Source organism: Barbus barbus, assembly GCF_936440315.1.
Source record: "Barbus barbus genome assembly, chromosome: 1".
Classification (NCBI taxonomy): Eukaryota; Metazoa; Chordata; class Actinopteri; order Cypriniformes; family Cyprinidae; genus Barbus; species Barbus barbus.
The window spans coordinates 22175011-22192182 of NC_136729.1; the positions used below are offsets into that span (position 1 = coordinate 22175011).

The window sequence follows — 17172 nt, forward strand, 5'->3', positions numbered from 1 at the left end:
CCAACGAGCTGCATAGAGCTGACATGTGGATGCAGCTCTAGCACTAATTATGATATGAACAACAGCGGGCTCACAATCTGTTAAGAGACAGTCGGCCCCAGAGGCCAAACCCAAAGCTGCAGACGGGCCTGATACGGATGCCATACTGCGCCGTTCATCTGTGACAACAGATCCTTCTGAAACGGAAGCTGCCATGGCCTGCCCATCAACAGAGACAGAAGCATGGGGAACCAAGGCCTGGTTGGCCATCTCTGTGCTACCAGCAACACTCTGTGGTTGCACAGAGATATCCTGTGTAATGTGTCCCACAGAAGCGGAAGAGGAGGAAAGGCATAAAGCGGGCAGTTTGGCCACTCGTGAGACCGAGCATCCTGCCCCAACGGGCTGGATGTCTCTGTTCTTGCAAACCACAAGCGACAGTGACTGTTTGCCTCTGTTGCAAAAAGATCCACTTCTGCTTTGCCAAACTGTTCCCATATCCTCTGCACCACATCCAGGTGAAGCCTCCATTCCCCTGGGTGCAGAAGATCCCTCGATAGAGCATCTGCTATCTGATTTCTCGATCCCGGGAGGTGAACTGCCCTCAACGATGCTAGTCGAGGAAAAGACCATTTGAGTATCTTGTGGGTAAGATGCAGAGACTTGAGGGACTTTGTTCCACCTTGATGGTTCAGGTGAAAAACTGTCGAGGTGTTGACGGACCGAATGAGGACATGACGGCCTGATAGAACTGGCAAGAAATGCTGAAGGGCGAAGAAAACCGCACTCAATTCCAGTAGATTGATGTGGTCCCTGGACCGAGCTGGAGACCACCGGCCACAAACATCCCTGTGATTCCATGATGCCCCCCACCCGAAGAGGGAAGCATCAGTCATGACAATCTCTCGCCGAGAAGGAATGACCCCTAGAGGAACACCTGACATCAAAAACTCCCGGCGATTCCACGGTATCAATGCCTGGATACAACTGCGCGAGACAACGATCAGCCGTTGAAGATGTCTTGCAGGACTCAACCGCAAACTGTTGTTCCACCGCTGCAGAGGCCTGAGGTGAAGTAAGCGGAGTGGAATCACCGAAGTGGCGGCGGTCAGTATCCCCAAGAGTTGTAACAAAGTCTTGTACGGCAAGCTTGCACCCAGGTCAAAACAAGCAAGGAGCTGCAGAATACTGCCCACTCGAGCATGTGAGAGGGTGGCCGACATTACACAGGAGTCCAGTGTCATTCCAATGTAAGTTATTGTTTGCACTGGATTCAGACAACTCTTTGCCTTGTTGACTGCAAGACCAAGTTTATGCGCATGTTCCAAAAGCATCCTGGTGTCGCGGACAGCTTGTTGTTTTGTGGGTGAACACAGCAGCCAGTACAAGGCAGGATTTGCATCCCTCTGGACCACAGCGGATGTAGAGCTGCAGTCATGCACCTCGTGAAAACTCGAGGGGCCAGAGACAGACCAAACGGCTGGACCCTGAATTGGTAGGTCTGGTTCTTGAAGCTGAATCGAAGAAACGTCCTGTGGTGAGGAGCAATCGGAACATGAAAGTAAGCATCTTTCAAATAGATGCTTGTGAACCAATCTTCCCTGTTTATTGACCGAAGAACGTCAGCTGCACGTAACATCCGAAAGGGAAGAGTTTTCAGGAAAACGTGCCGATGCCTCAAGTCTAGAACTGGACGAAAACCGCCATCCTTCTTTGAAACGAGTAAGTAAGTTAGTTGAATTAAAACCGTCCCTTTGAAAGTGGGTATGAACTATTTCTATGGCTCCCTTCTCTAGCAGCGAACAAATTTCTTGAGAAAGAGCTTCTGAATGAACTGGATCCCTTATAACTGTAGGGACAATCCTTGAAAATCTTGGGGGCCGGAGTCGAAACTGCAGAGTATACCCCCTGCTCATTGTAGTCCAAACCCATGGATATAGTGTAATCTCCCTCCAGTACTGCAGGTGTAGACTTGAGAAATTATCGACCTCCTGCCCAGCGCCTCAAGCTTTGTGCGTGCGGCATTTAACGGTGGGGGGGGGGGGGGGGCTGACTTGGACCCCCTGGCGACTGCTGCTGATGAGGTCGAAAACCACGAGTGTCCTCAGTGGCACGAGGCCTCTGTAACCCCTGAGGCTGTTGTGTAGGACGCTGACTGAATCGTTGCTCTGGTGTTGCAAAACGATGTCGAGTTTGAGTGCCCGGCACCTTAAAAACAGGAGTGCGCTGAGCCGGAGTCAACTGACGAGTGGCCTCAGACAATTTTAACCTCTTTTCCAGAAGCTCTGGAACATTGGGTCCAAACAGGTGACCAGGAACAATTGGGAGTTCTCGTAGTGTCTTTTTACAATCCTCTGGCAGTTTTGCCGGGGCGAGCCACACTTGTCGGCGAGCTGTCAGAAGCGTGGCTGTAAGAGTACCCAGTTCACGGGTGACATGGCCCATAGCCAGGAGCGCAGTTTGAAGGCATTGTGAAACCGAAGGATCCACATTTGCCGATTCTAGTGTACTAGTTGTGGCGAGGAGTAACTGACATATTGTGTTCTCCGCACGGGTTATATACGCGGTAGACTCATGCTTTTTTGAGTAACGAGTCTGTGCGACCGCACAGAGTACTGGGGCAATGCACATTGCCTCGCAGGGCCTCATCTGGTGACACCACAAGGGCAGTGACAGGTTGCTCAATTTCTTGAGCACAGCCAACCCCAATGCTATCTGCATCCACGATAGATGCCAGTGTACGGGCAGGCTTTGACCGCCGTTTAGGTGTACTAGACCCTGTTAGGGAGTTTGAAAATTCTGCAACGAAATCCTTGCATGGTGGCATTGCAAAGTTAGACCCAGCTGAAGGCTGCCTAAAAAAGAAGTTGGACTGGGCTGGTTGCACTGGCGGGTTATCCAGACCCAAACGAGCAACCGCCATCTGGAGCACAGTTAGGGTATCATCCACGGAGGATGGAGTTAGTCCCGAGTTCATCGAATCACCACTAGAACCCCCTGCAGCTGAAAAAACTGTATTCTCCTGGGGGGATGATTGCATAGCAACATCCACCGCATTGAAATGATCCTGAAAACGAGTCAAATGCGCTTGTAGAGAGCACGTCAAAGTCAGTGCGAGATGGAGAAGAGGAACTGAAAGGTTCGTCATCCATTTCCCTAGAACCCTCTCCATCTGCCTGTGTGATAGCTCTAGGTGAGGGAGGTATAACAGGCTGGAGCGTCTGAAGAAGGCGTTTTATCTCTGTCATCTCGGAAGAAAGGACAGCAACTGTCTTAGAAAGAAAAGCTTTATCTAATTGCTCGTTCCTTGACATTGCCTTCTTAGATGGGGGAGCACCGGCAGCCGCAGATACACCACGTTTTCGATTCCTTGTGACGGGTTGCTGCTCTGTTCCTCCAAGTCCTACTGAGGACTTGGGATCCAATTTGGCAAGACGGAGCCGTCTTTCTGACATGGGTAAAAGGCTAAAGTGCAGACATGTGTCCGTGAGAGCCTCTCTCAACTGCTGTATTCCCGAGCAGGGCGGACAAACATTGTGGCCATCGTCAGGTAGGAGAGTATTAGGGCACAGCTTACATGTTATTGCGAATCCAGTAGCAATAGAACCGTGAGCCATGGCCACCGCAATAACAGGGCAAAACAATGAGATACAAAAAATATACACTTGACAACTGGCCGTCGGATTATACAGAGGAGCTCAACGTATCGGAAACTGCTTGGAAAATAGCAGGGAATAATCGATCTATCAGCGTTGAAAAACACTAGCCACCGGATAGACCCGAGAAGCACTTGGTGTTTCACAAAATATATATTATTTAGAGATAAGGTTAGCGGGGAACCGCCAACGTATAAGGGTGGCGAAACACAGCCTCCGGATAGCACCGAGAAGCACAAGTCGTTTCACAGAATCCGTCTCTAAAGTGATAACAGTGGGGATGTCACTGTACCAACAAGGAAAAAAACACTAGCCACTGGATAGCGCTGAGCAGCACAAAGTGTTTCAAAATTTTATGTAAGAGAACAGAAAAATTCTAAAAACTCGGCGGGGAACAGTCAGTAATTGATCGTTAACACTGGCCACCGGATAGAACCTGAGAAGCACCAAGTGTTATCAATATATCAACAATATATCCAATAAAGCAAACAAACTCACCAATTCAGTCGAAAGTCCAATCCCAAAAAAACTCCTAAGAGCACGCTGTCACAGCTTGCGAGGACAATAATTTGCTGCTCTGTTAAGCTGCACTTGACAGCGCGAAAATCGATTGAAGAACGACCTATCACAGACAAGCGAGAAAGTGAAAGAGACCGAAGGCTGAGCTAGTGTGTCTATTATACTCGAGGCTCAGCCTACGTCACCACGTGACCTTTTTGGTATATTATCTCGACCTATCGAGCTGGCGCTGCGATAATTCACTAGTGCTTAAGCACCACCTCCGGCGGTCAGGAGGAATGAAACAGAACAAAGTTTAACAGTGTAGCAGAGAAGCCCGTATCCTCCTAGCTGACTCTCCAGTGCCAGGATTACTTTGACAACTGCCTAGACATCTGTGTTAATAAAAAATAAAAAATCAAGTTACAGAAAGCTGCTTTGACTGTCAGTGGCTGATGGGGAAAACCCCCAGAAATGAGATTTTGAGCAGAGAGGCATTGCTGTAAGAGATGACAGGATGCTGGCTAACATGATTGGTATTTAATTTAATGTACTCTTTGAAGTAACTCGATCATTGTTCCTCTGTATTTTAGTTGTAAGTGCTGCAATTGAGAGCAAAGACCGATTGAAAGCAAACATCAGTTTTCATGAATGCGGTTGGCCTAATTTAAATGCATAGCACTGCTCGCAGTAAAGGTGGGTCAGTGGTTCTGTTTTAACTGTTGTTATTTGATGTGGTTTTGCTACAGAACAGTCTGGTGATCGACACCCCTCGTGTCAGGAAACAGACCCGGCCATTCAGCGCTACTAAGGACGAGCTGGCCGAGCTCTCTGAAGGGGAGAGTAGTGGAGATGACAAACCCAAACTCCGCCGGCCACATGACCGCCTCAACAGCTATGGCCGCACAGAGTGCTTCCGGGTGGAGAAAAATCTCTTGGTGTACGGGTGAGCGATGGCTATTGCTCTACCGATATGGGTTTTGTTATATGCCAGTACAATAACTATATATACTCAACTGTTTTAAATTTTGTACAATTTTTATTTTTGAAAGATGTTTCTTGACCAAACGTTTCTGCTGCTTAAAATTTTTGTAGAAACCATGATACATTTTTTTTCTCCAGGATTCTTTAATAAGCGGAAAGTTCAAAAGAACAGCGTTTATTTGAAATAGTAACATTTTAAATTTTATATATTTCAATTTAACATGTTTAATACATATAATACACTACATAAACTTTATAGCAAATATGTAAATATAGGAAGTGAGACTCTTCTCAGGCAGAGTTCTTGACACTGATGATGAAATGAAGGACCATTGAATTTGTTTCCGTGGTCGTAGGTGGGGCCGCTGGAAGGATATCCTGGCTCACGGGCGCTTTAAGCGTCAGCTGACCGAGCGTGACGTGGAGTCGATATGCAGAGCACTCCTGGCATACTGCCTCGTTCATTACCGTGGAGATGATAAAATCAAGAGCTTCATGTGGGATCTGATCGCTCCCACAGAGGACGGCAGGACCAAGGAACTTCAGAACCATTTGGGTATGAGGACTGAAATTCAGTTACCTGTTGCATTTTGATACATCCAGGATTAATGTCTGTTTATAAATCATGTGACATTATTTCGATTTTTTTTTTTATGTGACTTGTGCAGGTTTGTCGACTCCAGTGCCACGAGGCAGAAAAGGAAAGAAGATGAAGACTCAGTCTAGCTCATTTGATATCCAGAAGGCAGAATGGATCCGAAAACACAACCCAGAACACATGTTGTCTGATGACGGGTACAAGAAGCATCTGAAACATCACTGCAACAAGTGAGTATTGCATCGCAAACACAATATACGCTACTGTTTGATACACCAAAAATTTGGGGTCGATAAAATGGTGTTTTTGAAAGAAACCTGTTAACCAGTGTTGTATTAATTTGACAAATAATACTGTTTTTGACAAATAATACAATAAAACAGTAATATTGTAAAAGATTATTATAATGGAAAGTAACTAGAGTTTTCTATTTAAATATATATTTAAAAAATGTAAATTATTCCTGTGATGACAAAGCTAAATTTTCAGTAGCCATTAGTCCAGTCTTCGGTGTCACATGATTCTACAGAAAACATTCTGTGATTATTTGATGCTCAAGAAATGAACTTTTTATACTATTATAATTTGTTGAAAAAAGTTATACTGTTTAATATATTTTTGGAAAAAAAAAAAAATTATTTTTTTTAGAATTCTCATTTCTCAGAATTCAGTTCAAAAGAACATAATTTATTTTAAATAGTTTTTCCTCATTATAAATGTCTTTATTGTTACTTTTTTAAAATAAAATATTAATTTCTTTCAAAAAAAAAAAGTTTTGTAGTATTGACCCCAAACTGTATTATGCATGATCTGATGTAAAATGCACAGCCATATGGCTGGTGTTAATGGGTGTTAACACAGTACAGCACTGTGTAACGACAAAGTGACCAGAAGTAATTTGTTTGCCATTTTTGTTAACAGCTGTTGGTAATGCAGTGTAGGCATGTCAATGGTTTTGACAAAGTTAAGAAAAATTTAGCCTTAGGCAAATGAGAAGTGATTTTCACATGTGAAGACACTAAAGCTCACAGATCCCTCTCTGGTGAGATACTGTAGTCAAGTGTTGGCAAGGAATGCAGTATTAATATTGCTGTGAGCAGTTTCACAGTTCTATACGATTTGTTTCAGCCCACATGCAGAGCTAAATAATATATATATATATATAAATGAAATGCACAATGCCTCAGCCTGTTGTGCAGCCCACCAATAACATTAGGCCATAAAGCAGCAGTAACACCCACTTTCAACCACACAGCCACTCATTAGATGGATATCTGCCACTCTGGAGGAAGTGTGTGATGCAGTGATAAAAGGGGAATCTCCCATTTTAGCCCTTTGATCTTTTTGTGGTAGAGCCCACTCTCACACACTTGTTTAGGGGTTTTTCTCTTAGGGAATGGAAGATGAGAGGTGCTTTCAGGTCACGCTCTTCAGTTTTCGACACTTACGTTGTCAAACTCACAATCAAATCTGGCTGGCTGTTCCCACTCTGTCTTTTTGTTTGTCACAAACGCTTAACAGTTCCTGCATTAGAAAGCAGCAGCATGTCATGCTATAAACCAGACTGTGTGATTGTGCTTTGATAATTGATCTGTTCTAGACCTGGACGTGTGTTAAGAGAGTTTTATTACTGTAAGGCTGGCTGCATCCAGGGTTCTCTGCCATTGGAGAAAGTTCCCTATTGTTTAGAAAGCTGTCCTGTTTAACACACACACATAAGCGATGACCTGGGACACAGCTGTCAGCTTTGTTATGCGTCTGCATTTTTTCTCAGGGCTGAAATGCCACTAATGTTAGGGTGAAAGTGTGAGTTTTAGTATGAGATACTGTAAAATAAGTCCTTTCACATGAAGATCATAACATGGACAGATGTGAATAAGCTTAAAAGCAAAGTTCTTAAAGTCATGCTTCGCATATATATGCATACACACACACACACACACACACACACACACACACACACACAAATGTTCTAAAAAATTTACAGATATAGGATTTTTACATTTTCTTAACTGTTTTTCAACGTTTATGTTTTTGAACGGTTACATTGTCTACATTTACTGTCATGCATGCTCTCTGAAGCAAATTTCATAAAAAAAAAATGAAAAGGCTGGAAAAGGCTGTATGTGTTAGCACTCATTAACGCCAGCCATATGGCAGTGCGTTTTACATCAGATCGTACACATTTACAGTCCTGTTCAAAAGTTTGGGGACGATAAGATTTTGTTTTGTTTTTGAAAGAGGTCTCTTGCTAACCAAGGCTACATTTATTTGATCAAAACTTCATAAAAGTAATGTTGTGAAATATTATTACAATTTAAAATTCTGACTATTTTAAAATGTAATTTACATGGCAATGACAGCTGTGTTTTCAGCAGCTACTGCATTACTGCAGTCTTCAGTGTCATGGTTCTTCAGAAATCATGCTAATATGCTAAATTGGTGCTCAAGAAGCATTCGTTATTATTATCAGTGTTATTAGCAGTTACAGTTTTACTATAGAACGTTCAAAGTATTTTTTTATTAATCTTTTGTAACATTAATAATGTTTTAAACTTTATTTTTATTCTCACTTTTGATCAATTTAATGCATCCTTGCTGAGTAAAACAATATATATATATGTATGTATGTATGTATATATGTATATATATATAATAACACTTTGATCTCAATCTCTCTGTCTGGCAGGGTGCTGCTGAGGGTTAGAATGCTGTACTATCTGAAACAAGAGGTGATTGGAGTGCAGTGCCAAAAAGTGCTGGATGGGGCAGATGCCAGGTAAGCATTGCCATGGATCCTCTCGCCTTATTACTCTCCCTGGTCTGGGAAACCAAAACATCTGAGGAGCGTATTCTACATGTATTGTACTAATAGTGGTAGAAGTAGCAGTACCAGTAATTTCTGTATATAAGAGTTCTTAGTATTTTAAATTATGTTTTTTAACATGCTGGTCATTTGTATTTAATTTTAAGCCATATAAAACTGATCAAAACCTAATAATATAAAGCAGTTCACTTGTGTATCATAGATCCCTTCGCATATTAGGATTATAAAATAGGTCCTCATTGAACTCCTCCAGTATTAGTCAGTTTAAGCCAGTTTGTTTAGTAAGAGGAACATTAAAGCGCCATCTGCTGTTCTGCTGAGGAAACTTCAGGAACGTACACATGTAATATCAATGCCTGTATTTAAAAGAATAGTTCACCAAAAATAAATTCAGCAAATGACAATATCAGACTTAAATCTGTTCCAAAATCTAAACCTTAAAAGTGTGTTCATGGTGTGTGTGTGTGTGTTCACTGCTGTGTGTGTTAAAATGCAGAGCACGAATTCCGAGTATGGGTCACCATACTTGGCCGTATGTCACTTCACTTCACAATGGTGGAAATGTTTGTTTTGCCGTCTTGCAGTGAGATAGAGATCTGGGTTCCTGAGCCGGATCATTCAGAAATGCCTGCTCTGTGGTGGGACATGCTCTCAGACAAATGTCTCCTGTTAGGAGTCTTTAAGCACGGTGAGTCTGATCAGCTCTGTTGCGCTCAAGGCTTTCTGTGTGGGTCGGTTTACTCTTTTATCTAATGGTTGTTTGTATGTATTGTAGGTTATGAGAAGTACAACACTATTCGTGCAGATCCAGCACTGTGTTTCTTAGAAAGGGTTGGGCGGCCAGACGAGAAGGCCATCGCTGCTGAACAGAGAGGAAATGACTTTATGGATGGGTAAGAGACACAAGCATTGCTCCATTCATACAGATAGGGGAAGTCTTTTATCAGTTTCTGCCTTGTTTGTAACTGTGTGTGTGTGTGTGTGTTATCTGTGTGTGCAGAGATGTGGACGACCCTGAGTATAAGCCTGCTCCAGCTTTGCTGAAGGATGATATGGAGGTATGCAATTGGAGAAGAGAGAACTGGGCCTGATAAGAATGTCACACACAAGCTCAAAGAATCTCAATTAGAGTGACTTCAGGAATGGGCGAATTTTAGAATTGGTTGCCTTTTCAATTCATGAGTTGGAATTTGAATTGAATAGGCCACAGCCCATAGTATGTTCAATTGGAATGACACGAAGAGGAATCTAGTTTCAATAAACACGGTCAAAAAACAGAAGTGTTTATTAGTTCAACATGTTTTGTGACTAAATAGCTGCCTATTTGTTCCCTGATATGTAGAATACTTGGAATACTGTAAAATACTGTGTGTGTGTGTGTATTTACAGTATTTATAATCATTTATAAATCAACTGCAGGAACTTTAATTTTCTATATTAATGTATATAAAATACATACAATGGTCCTGGAAATACCTCATGTGCTGCATGTATGGCAACATACACAATAACTCATATTAAAACATACTGTTACAAACATTTACAACAGTTTCCTGTGTGCTACCGCAATTCAAATTTAGTTAAAATTCCATGACTCAACATGTGCTCTTATCTTTAGGATGATGCTTCTTCCCCAGGAGACCTGGTCATCACTGATACAGGAGGAGGTATTGACAAACTATAGTGTTACATAGTGTTTCTCATCCCCTTTTTTAAATAAACATTTTTGAGTTAATATTAAGTTATTGTTAGTTTTTAGCAGTGTGTTTGTGTGTTGGTGCAGAAGGAGGGTCTGTATTAGATGGTGGTGGTGGGACTGGATCAGGGATGTACTGGCCCTCAACCTCCGCACTGACGGCCCGACTACGACGTCTGATCACTGCTTCTCAGCGCTTCACCAAGAGCAGACAGATACTTCAGATTCACCAGACACAGCAGACCATGACCCCTGCCCTCTACCCTCTTCCCCCCACGATCAGCAACACACTCAATCCCAAAATTGCTGCTAAGATTGAAAGACAACAACGGTGAGAGACTATAGTTAATGTCAGCTGTGATACACTACACTAACATTTGCCCTTCGATTTGAAGTGTGCAGGAGTTCATGCTAGTTGCATGAAATCAGAGCCAGTCTGTAGATTTTTGGCCGCTGGAGTTGATAGATATCACAGAAAATCATGTAGTGGATGATGGTTACACTCTTTATACCTATGATTCCATCCAGACATGTTTAAAATTTTGAGCTGATTTTAGAACACTTTTTTTTTTTTTCATTGTCATGTGTCTCCTAGCAATGAGGTGCTGGTTTCTGTGTGAGTTTGTTGTTGTTTTCAGAAAAGCTTTAAAGTATGTTGTGGTGTGTGTTCCTCAGTCGTTTAGTGTTTGATGCCCAGTTTTCTGTTACCATTTAAAAAGTCTGCAAGTGTAATATTCCTAGAGTTATATTGTTTTAGTAATATAGGGTATTCCAGCTTAGCTTTAATTCGATTTAAGAATGCACATGTTTTTCTGCTTTTAAAAAATAAATGAATAACACTTGACAAATAATGTAAACAAACATGAGATGTGGCCTAGAAAAAGCTGTTTTATTTTACATAAAATGGGCAGCTCCCCACATGATCAGCCATTCAACGGAGTTAATAAACAGAAACATCTTGAATCCACTACTTGGATTTAAGACGAAAAAGAGGCAAATATAAACCACAGAATTACTAGGTGCAGCTTTAAGAAACTTTATAAAATATATCTTTGTATGAGTGCGGTTCACTTTTTTGTCTAGAATTTCTTTGTGTGGGCCAGTAACTTTGTTTATGAATTGATCTTTTGTCCATTTCTCAATAGGTGGACGCGGAGAGAGGAGGCGGATTTCTATCGCGTGGTTTCAACATTTGGGGTAGTGTTTGATCCAGATTTGGGCCGCTTTGACTGGACCAAGTTCAGAGCCATGGCTCGACTGCACAAGAAAACTGACGAGAGTCTACACAAATACCTGTGTGCCTTTATTGCCATGTGCAGGAGGGTCTGCCGCCTGCCTGCTATAGAGGGAGGTCAGTGCCAGAAACATCTATTGATGCACAACATCTGCTCAACTTGGTTTGCCACCAGTCTGCCAATACATTATCTTGTACTCATTCATCATAAGTTTTTGTCTGCTCTCCCCTCAGATATGATGGACTCCTCTCTTGCTATACAACCAATCACAGAGGAGCGTGCCTCCCGTACCTTATACAGAGTGGAGTTGCTGCGGAAGATAAGAGAACAGGTGTTACGTCACCCGCAGCTTTATGAGCGTCTCGCACTGTGCCAGCCAGGACCGGATCTTCCAGTGTGGTGGGAAACAGGATCCCACGATCGGGATCTTCTGCTTGGGGCAGCCAAACACGGAGTCAGCCGAACAGACTACCATATCCTCCGTGACCCGGAGCTCTGCTTTATAGCGGCACAGAGAAACTACAGCCAGAACAAGGGAACTGCAGCACAAGTCCAAGCCCAGAATCAGATGCCTTCACTGGGACAGTGTCACATCCCAACCCCCCTTCAGCATATTCAGGCTAAAGAGGCTTCTGCTTCACCGCTCCCAAACCAAACTGAACTGAAGGAAAAGCTGCTGTCAGAGGGAGAGGAAGAGAGTGGAGAGCAAAATCCCAAGATGGAGACGCCCTCTATCAGACCACCCACACCTTCAGGAGTGGATGAGAAAGATGATATCCACAAAGTGGGAGAGAACGAGAGCCGGATGGTGGCGGCCAGAACAAAACCACTCACGCCGAACTCAGTAACTCGAAAACAGAAGAAGCTGAGTAAACGGAGCCGCAGAGAGGCCAGGAGGGGGTCGGGATCTGACTCAGACTCGGGTGGCTCCTCATCCAGCTCTTCGGCAAGTTCATCAAGATCTTCTTCCTCATCCTCGTCTTCGTCACGGTCTGGATCCAGTTCCTCGTCTTCGTCTTCCTCCTGTTCTTCAAGCTCTTCGTCTTCATCATCATCGTCATCCTCGTCTTCAGAAGACAGTGACAGTGAGGAGGTACCAAAGAACGGTGAGTAGTTATCTGATTAACTTATAGTAAGCTGTCGCCTTTCTAAAGTAACTGTAACAGTAAGAGTTTTTATTTTTTAATAGAAATTATTACTTTTATTTAGGGCAGTTAATTGATTAAAAGTGACAGTAAAGAGATTTATAATGTTCTAAAAGATTTCAGTTTCAAGTAAATGCTGTTCTTTTGAATTTTCTGTTCATCAACTATTTAGAAGCACAACTGTTTTCAACAATAACTGTGACAAAAAATGTTTCTTGAGCAACAAATGAGCATATTTGAATGATCTCTGAAGGATCACGTGACACTGAAGACTGTAGTAATGGCTGCTGAAAATTCAGCTTTGCCATCACAGGAATAAATATCAATCTGTTGATCAAAGAAATGCAACCTTGGTGAGCCCTTGTTTTAAAAACATTCAAAATCTTACCAACCCCAAACTTTTGAATGATAGTGTATTTTGAACAGTGTACAGTATATGGTAGTGTTTTTTTTTTTCATATTTTCATGTGTGCCAGTGCAAAGGTGATTTTTAAGCGGTTTTACTTGGGTAGAAGGCAGACCCAGTAACAGCATTCAGGTGTCCATTCACTTGACTCACTAATGCATTAATCAGTTTTGAGGGTCATGAGTTTAAGCATGCCCAGAGACTATTTTAAGAGAGAGAAAAGCTTCATTCAATATGTATATCTTCAGTGTGGTTTAAAAGCTTGTGTAGTGCTTACGGCAGTGTGCAGCCTATATACTGTATACTGCCTGCTATTTTTTTTTTTAATATGTGAAGCTTTTATGTAATAAGCTTTTAACATACAAAGTTGCGATATATCCTCTATTACATGTTTACATTCAGCAAGAGGCGTTCTGTTGTCATCTCAGAAGTAAATAGTTGTTTGAATCCAGTTTTATGTGAAAATGTCCTGTCTGTTAGTCTAGCCAAATGAGTCAAGAAAAGAGATTGATATTGCTTCTGGTTCATTCATCACACTGGAAATGGAAGGTCAAGTGCATTTTGATAAATGTAGTAGGTTGTCTGAGTTTTGTAAAACGTGAAATGGATAATGTTTAAAGTATGTTTGATCAGTATAACACGGTTACCTCTGTCTGTATTCCGGTAGCTTCAGCAGTGCCTGGTGTTAAAGGCTTTGATGAAGACAGCTTTGCCTCTCTCAACACTACACAAGATGACATGCAGGACAGTCATGTGACCAACGGTCTCTCTAACCCTCCACACCCTTTTCAGGGAGGTTATATGCTTGCTGCCTCCTACTGGCCAAAGGTGAGCAGCCCAGGCCAACATCCCTGTCCGGTCTCACTCTATCAGTGTATCTTATTTGAGGCTCTGTCACAGTAAGAGCAGTGTTGTTCATTCAACAAAAGTTTGGAATATTTGGAATATGTTTTTTCTCTACCCCACCACAATCATAATGTTCCACCTTAAAGTACAGAACTTACTTGTAATGTCCTTACATTAATATTGTCCACGCATTGCAGGACCGTGTCATGATAAACCGGTTGGACAGTATATGTCAGGCAGTGTTGAAGGGGAAATGGCCAGGGGTTCGTCGTGCATACGAAGGCAATGCAGTGACTTCTTTCTACACCACCAAACTCCTGGACAACACAACCACGCTCACAGAAGACCCTTCAGCCTCCCCTCAGGGTTCAAAGGTGAAGAAGCATGTTGCAGACAGAGAAAAGGAGTTCTCAGTCAAAATCAATGACGTATGTTATTTTACGTTCTCCCCCACAAATGCCGATCTGCAGTGTCATTGCAGCGCTTGGCATGTTTTGTTTGTTTTTATTGTTTGGTCTTCCCCCTTTTCCTCCAGTATTTGTTTCTTTCTTCCTTTCATTTGATTTTGCTTTGAAAATTTTGCAGGTTCAGTTTAATTTTTAGTTTACATTGTTAGCGTTTTTGCTTAGATTGAATCTTGCTGGGATCGAATCAAATCTACTACACTGAAGTTGCAACATTCGCACATTTAAACTAAACCCAGTGCACAAAATCTTAGCCTCTGTCCTTTGCTTTAAAGGTGAAGTGTGTAATAATATTATATTTAATTATTATGCTTTATTTAAATATTGATATACTTTATTTTAATATTTTACAATGTTATTGTTTTACTGTATTTTGGACCAAATCAAATTCTGGGTGAATCTGGGTGAGCATTAGAGACAAGTATACATTTCTATTTTTGATAAACAAGTAGTCCTGGTTGAAAAATGTCTTATTAGCTGAGCTAATGTTGCTAATATCCGACTGGTCGGGATGCTCAAACGCACAGAGCAATGTTTTGATAAAACCAGCTTGTGAGAATCAACCCATGTTCAACTTATTTTTGGCATATTAAACTGAGAATGGAAAAAGTATTTGTGCATCAAAAAAATTACACACATCAGCTTTAAGCTATATGACTTCACTGTGTTTCTGTTACCTCAACCCACTAGTGGCGATTTTGCTAAAATTCTTTTCTGTATAAAACCTAATGCCATTTATGAACCTCGTATGAGGTCTCAAACCAGTCTCATAGGCTTCATAGGGATATGCCCTATTAGCAATGTGTCTTTAACCGCTGACCCTTGGCCTGTGTCTTGCAGCAGGAGGGCAGCCTTAAACTGACCTTCCAGAAGCAAGGTTTGCCTCTGAAGCGCCCCCTGGAGGGTGAGGAGGGACCTCTTGCCCAGCAGCAGTACTTAGCCCGGCTACAAGAGTTACAGAACGCATCTGATACCAGCCTTGCAGACTACACTAAAACACAGAACAGCTATCCACAAGGTAATGTTCAACCATATTTGTGACCCTAGACCACAAAACCAGTCATAAGTAGCACAGGTATATTTGTAGCAATAGCCAAACATACATTGTATGGGTCAAAATTATCAATTTTTCTTTTATGCCAAAAATCATGTAAAGATCATGTTCCATGAAGATATTTTGTAAATTTCCTTCCGTAAATGTATCAAAACTTAATTTTTGATGAGTAATATGCATTGCTAAGGACTTCATTTGGACAACTTTAAAGGCGATTTTCTCAATATTTAGAGTTTTTTTGCACCCTCAGATTCCAGATTTTCAAATAGTTGTATCTTGGCCCAAATATTGTTCGATCCAAACAAACCATACATCAATGGATATATTTCAGAAAAGCGTTCGGATGATGTATAAATCTCAGTTTCGACCCTTATGACTGGTTTTGTGGTCCAGGGGCACATGTTCAATGAGATATCTGCTTTACCCACCAACCACACTGCACTGTATGCAATGTACAGTACTGGATGACACTAAAAGTGCATGTTCTTTGTGTTACTGCAGTACTGCCAGAGCAAATGCAACTGAATGGAGTTATGGACGGACAGCCCATAATAAAGAAGAGGAGAGGACGGCGGAAGAATGTGGAGGGGATGGACCTGCTGTTCATGAACAGAAACAGGCCTCCTATGATGGCAGAGCAGGTTTGATTTGCTTATGACCTGTTTTTTTTTACTTTTCATTTTATATTCAGACATTTAGAAAGTTGGCATGCTCCAGTATCAATAAGGCGAATGCATGACCTATATTTGCAGACTCCTGCTGGCTGGAGTAGCAGTGTTGCCAGTACATCCGCTCCCCCTGGGTTGAGCACACCTCAGGGGCCCAGCACCCTTGATATGGAAACCCGCGTTCCCGTCATCAGCCTCAAAGATGGGACGCGACTAGCCGGAGAGGATGCTCCAAAACGGAAAGATCTTGACCAGTGGCTAAAAGAGCACCCAGGCTTCGTGGCAGATGTGGGAGCCTTTATTCCTGTAAATAGCAGATTTTTCTGGATTAAAAAACAAACAAACAAGTTTTTATTTCAGATTGCTGTCTGTAAAAATATGCATGGAAGTTTCTGATCATACCTCTATTGCAGACCGCAAACAAGATGCAGTTTCAAGATGGCAGACCAAAACAGAAGAGACATCGCTGCAGAAACCCAAACAAAATTGACATCAACAGCCTAACTGGAGAAGAGCGAGTACAGATCATCAACAGGCGAAATGCTCGCAAGGTGAGTACGTGATGGTAATAGATTTTATGGACAGATTTTAATTTTTTTCTTGCTGATACTGAGTGTTGTTAGTAATAATTGTTTTATATTTCTTTGTTCCAGATTGGTGGTGCATTTGCTCCTCCTCTGAAAGATTTAAGTCGTTTCCTGCAGGAGAATCCAGAGTATGGTGTCCCACCAGAGTGGGCTGACGTTGTTAAACAGTCTGTGAGTAAAAAGAGAAACATTATTCATTCCAAATATAGCGCATTAACAGAAATTAGAGGTGCCGCACTATACCGACATGATGCTAACCATAGTATTTAAAAAAAAAAAAATAATAATAATAATGTGTTAGTACTATACAATCGATAATATTGTAAACAATCCAGCACTGTGTAATGCTGGCTACCACCCATCAGAAAGAAGTCAACTGCAAACATTGTGTAGCTACTGCTGCCACACAAAATTATGTTGAAGGAGACATGCTACCCACACCCATAAAAGTGAGCTTGCCAGTGTGGGAGTTTTTGGATTTCATAAAAAAGAAGTGGTGTTAGACACCCCAGTCTGCTGGAAGTGCCAA

At 42.0% G+C, this 17172-nt stretch overlaps 1 protein-coding gene across 7 annotated transcripts in view; it reads left to right on the plus strand.

The window, feature by feature from the left end:
• LOC306871333 (chromodomain-helicase-DNA-binding protein 9-like) overlaps positions 1-17172 on the plus strand; it is an 83641-nt gene that overhangs the window by 62699 nt on the left and 3770 nt on the right. For 4 of the 7 annotated variants that reach the window (XM_079419166.1, XM_079419167.1, XM_079419169.1 and 1 more), the window contains 18 exons: positions 4883-5079; positions 5474-5673; positions 5786-5945; positions 8405-8494; positions 9127-9230; positions 9318-9435; positions 9543-9600; positions 10161-10209; positions 10326-10569; positions 11384-11589; positions 11707-12579; positions 13692-13852; positions 14068-14298; positions 15175-15352; positions 15890-16029; positions 16141-16362; positions 16470-16607; positions 16710-16814. In XM_079419166.1, coding sequence (XP_079275292.1) covers positions 4883-5079; positions 5474-5673; positions 5786-5945; positions 8405-8494; positions 9127-9230; positions 9318-9435; positions 9543-9600; positions 10161-10209; positions 10326-10569; positions 11384-11589; positions 11707-12579; positions 13692-13852; positions 14068-14298; positions 15175-15352; positions 15890-16029; positions 16141-16362; positions 16470-16607; positions 16710-16814 — 3474 coding nt within the window. The remainder of the gene's footprint in view (positions 1-4882; positions 5080-5473; positions 5674-5785; positions 5946-8404; positions 8495-9126; positions 9231-9317; positions 9436-9542; positions 9601-10160; positions 10210-10325; positions 10570-11383; positions 11590-11706; positions 12580-13691; positions 13853-14067; positions 14299-15174; positions 15353-15889; positions 16030-16140; positions 16363-16469; positions 16608-16709; positions 16815-17172) is intronic. The other 3 variants (XM_079419168.1, XM_079419170.1, XM_079419171.1) reach the window with 3 other exon arrangements.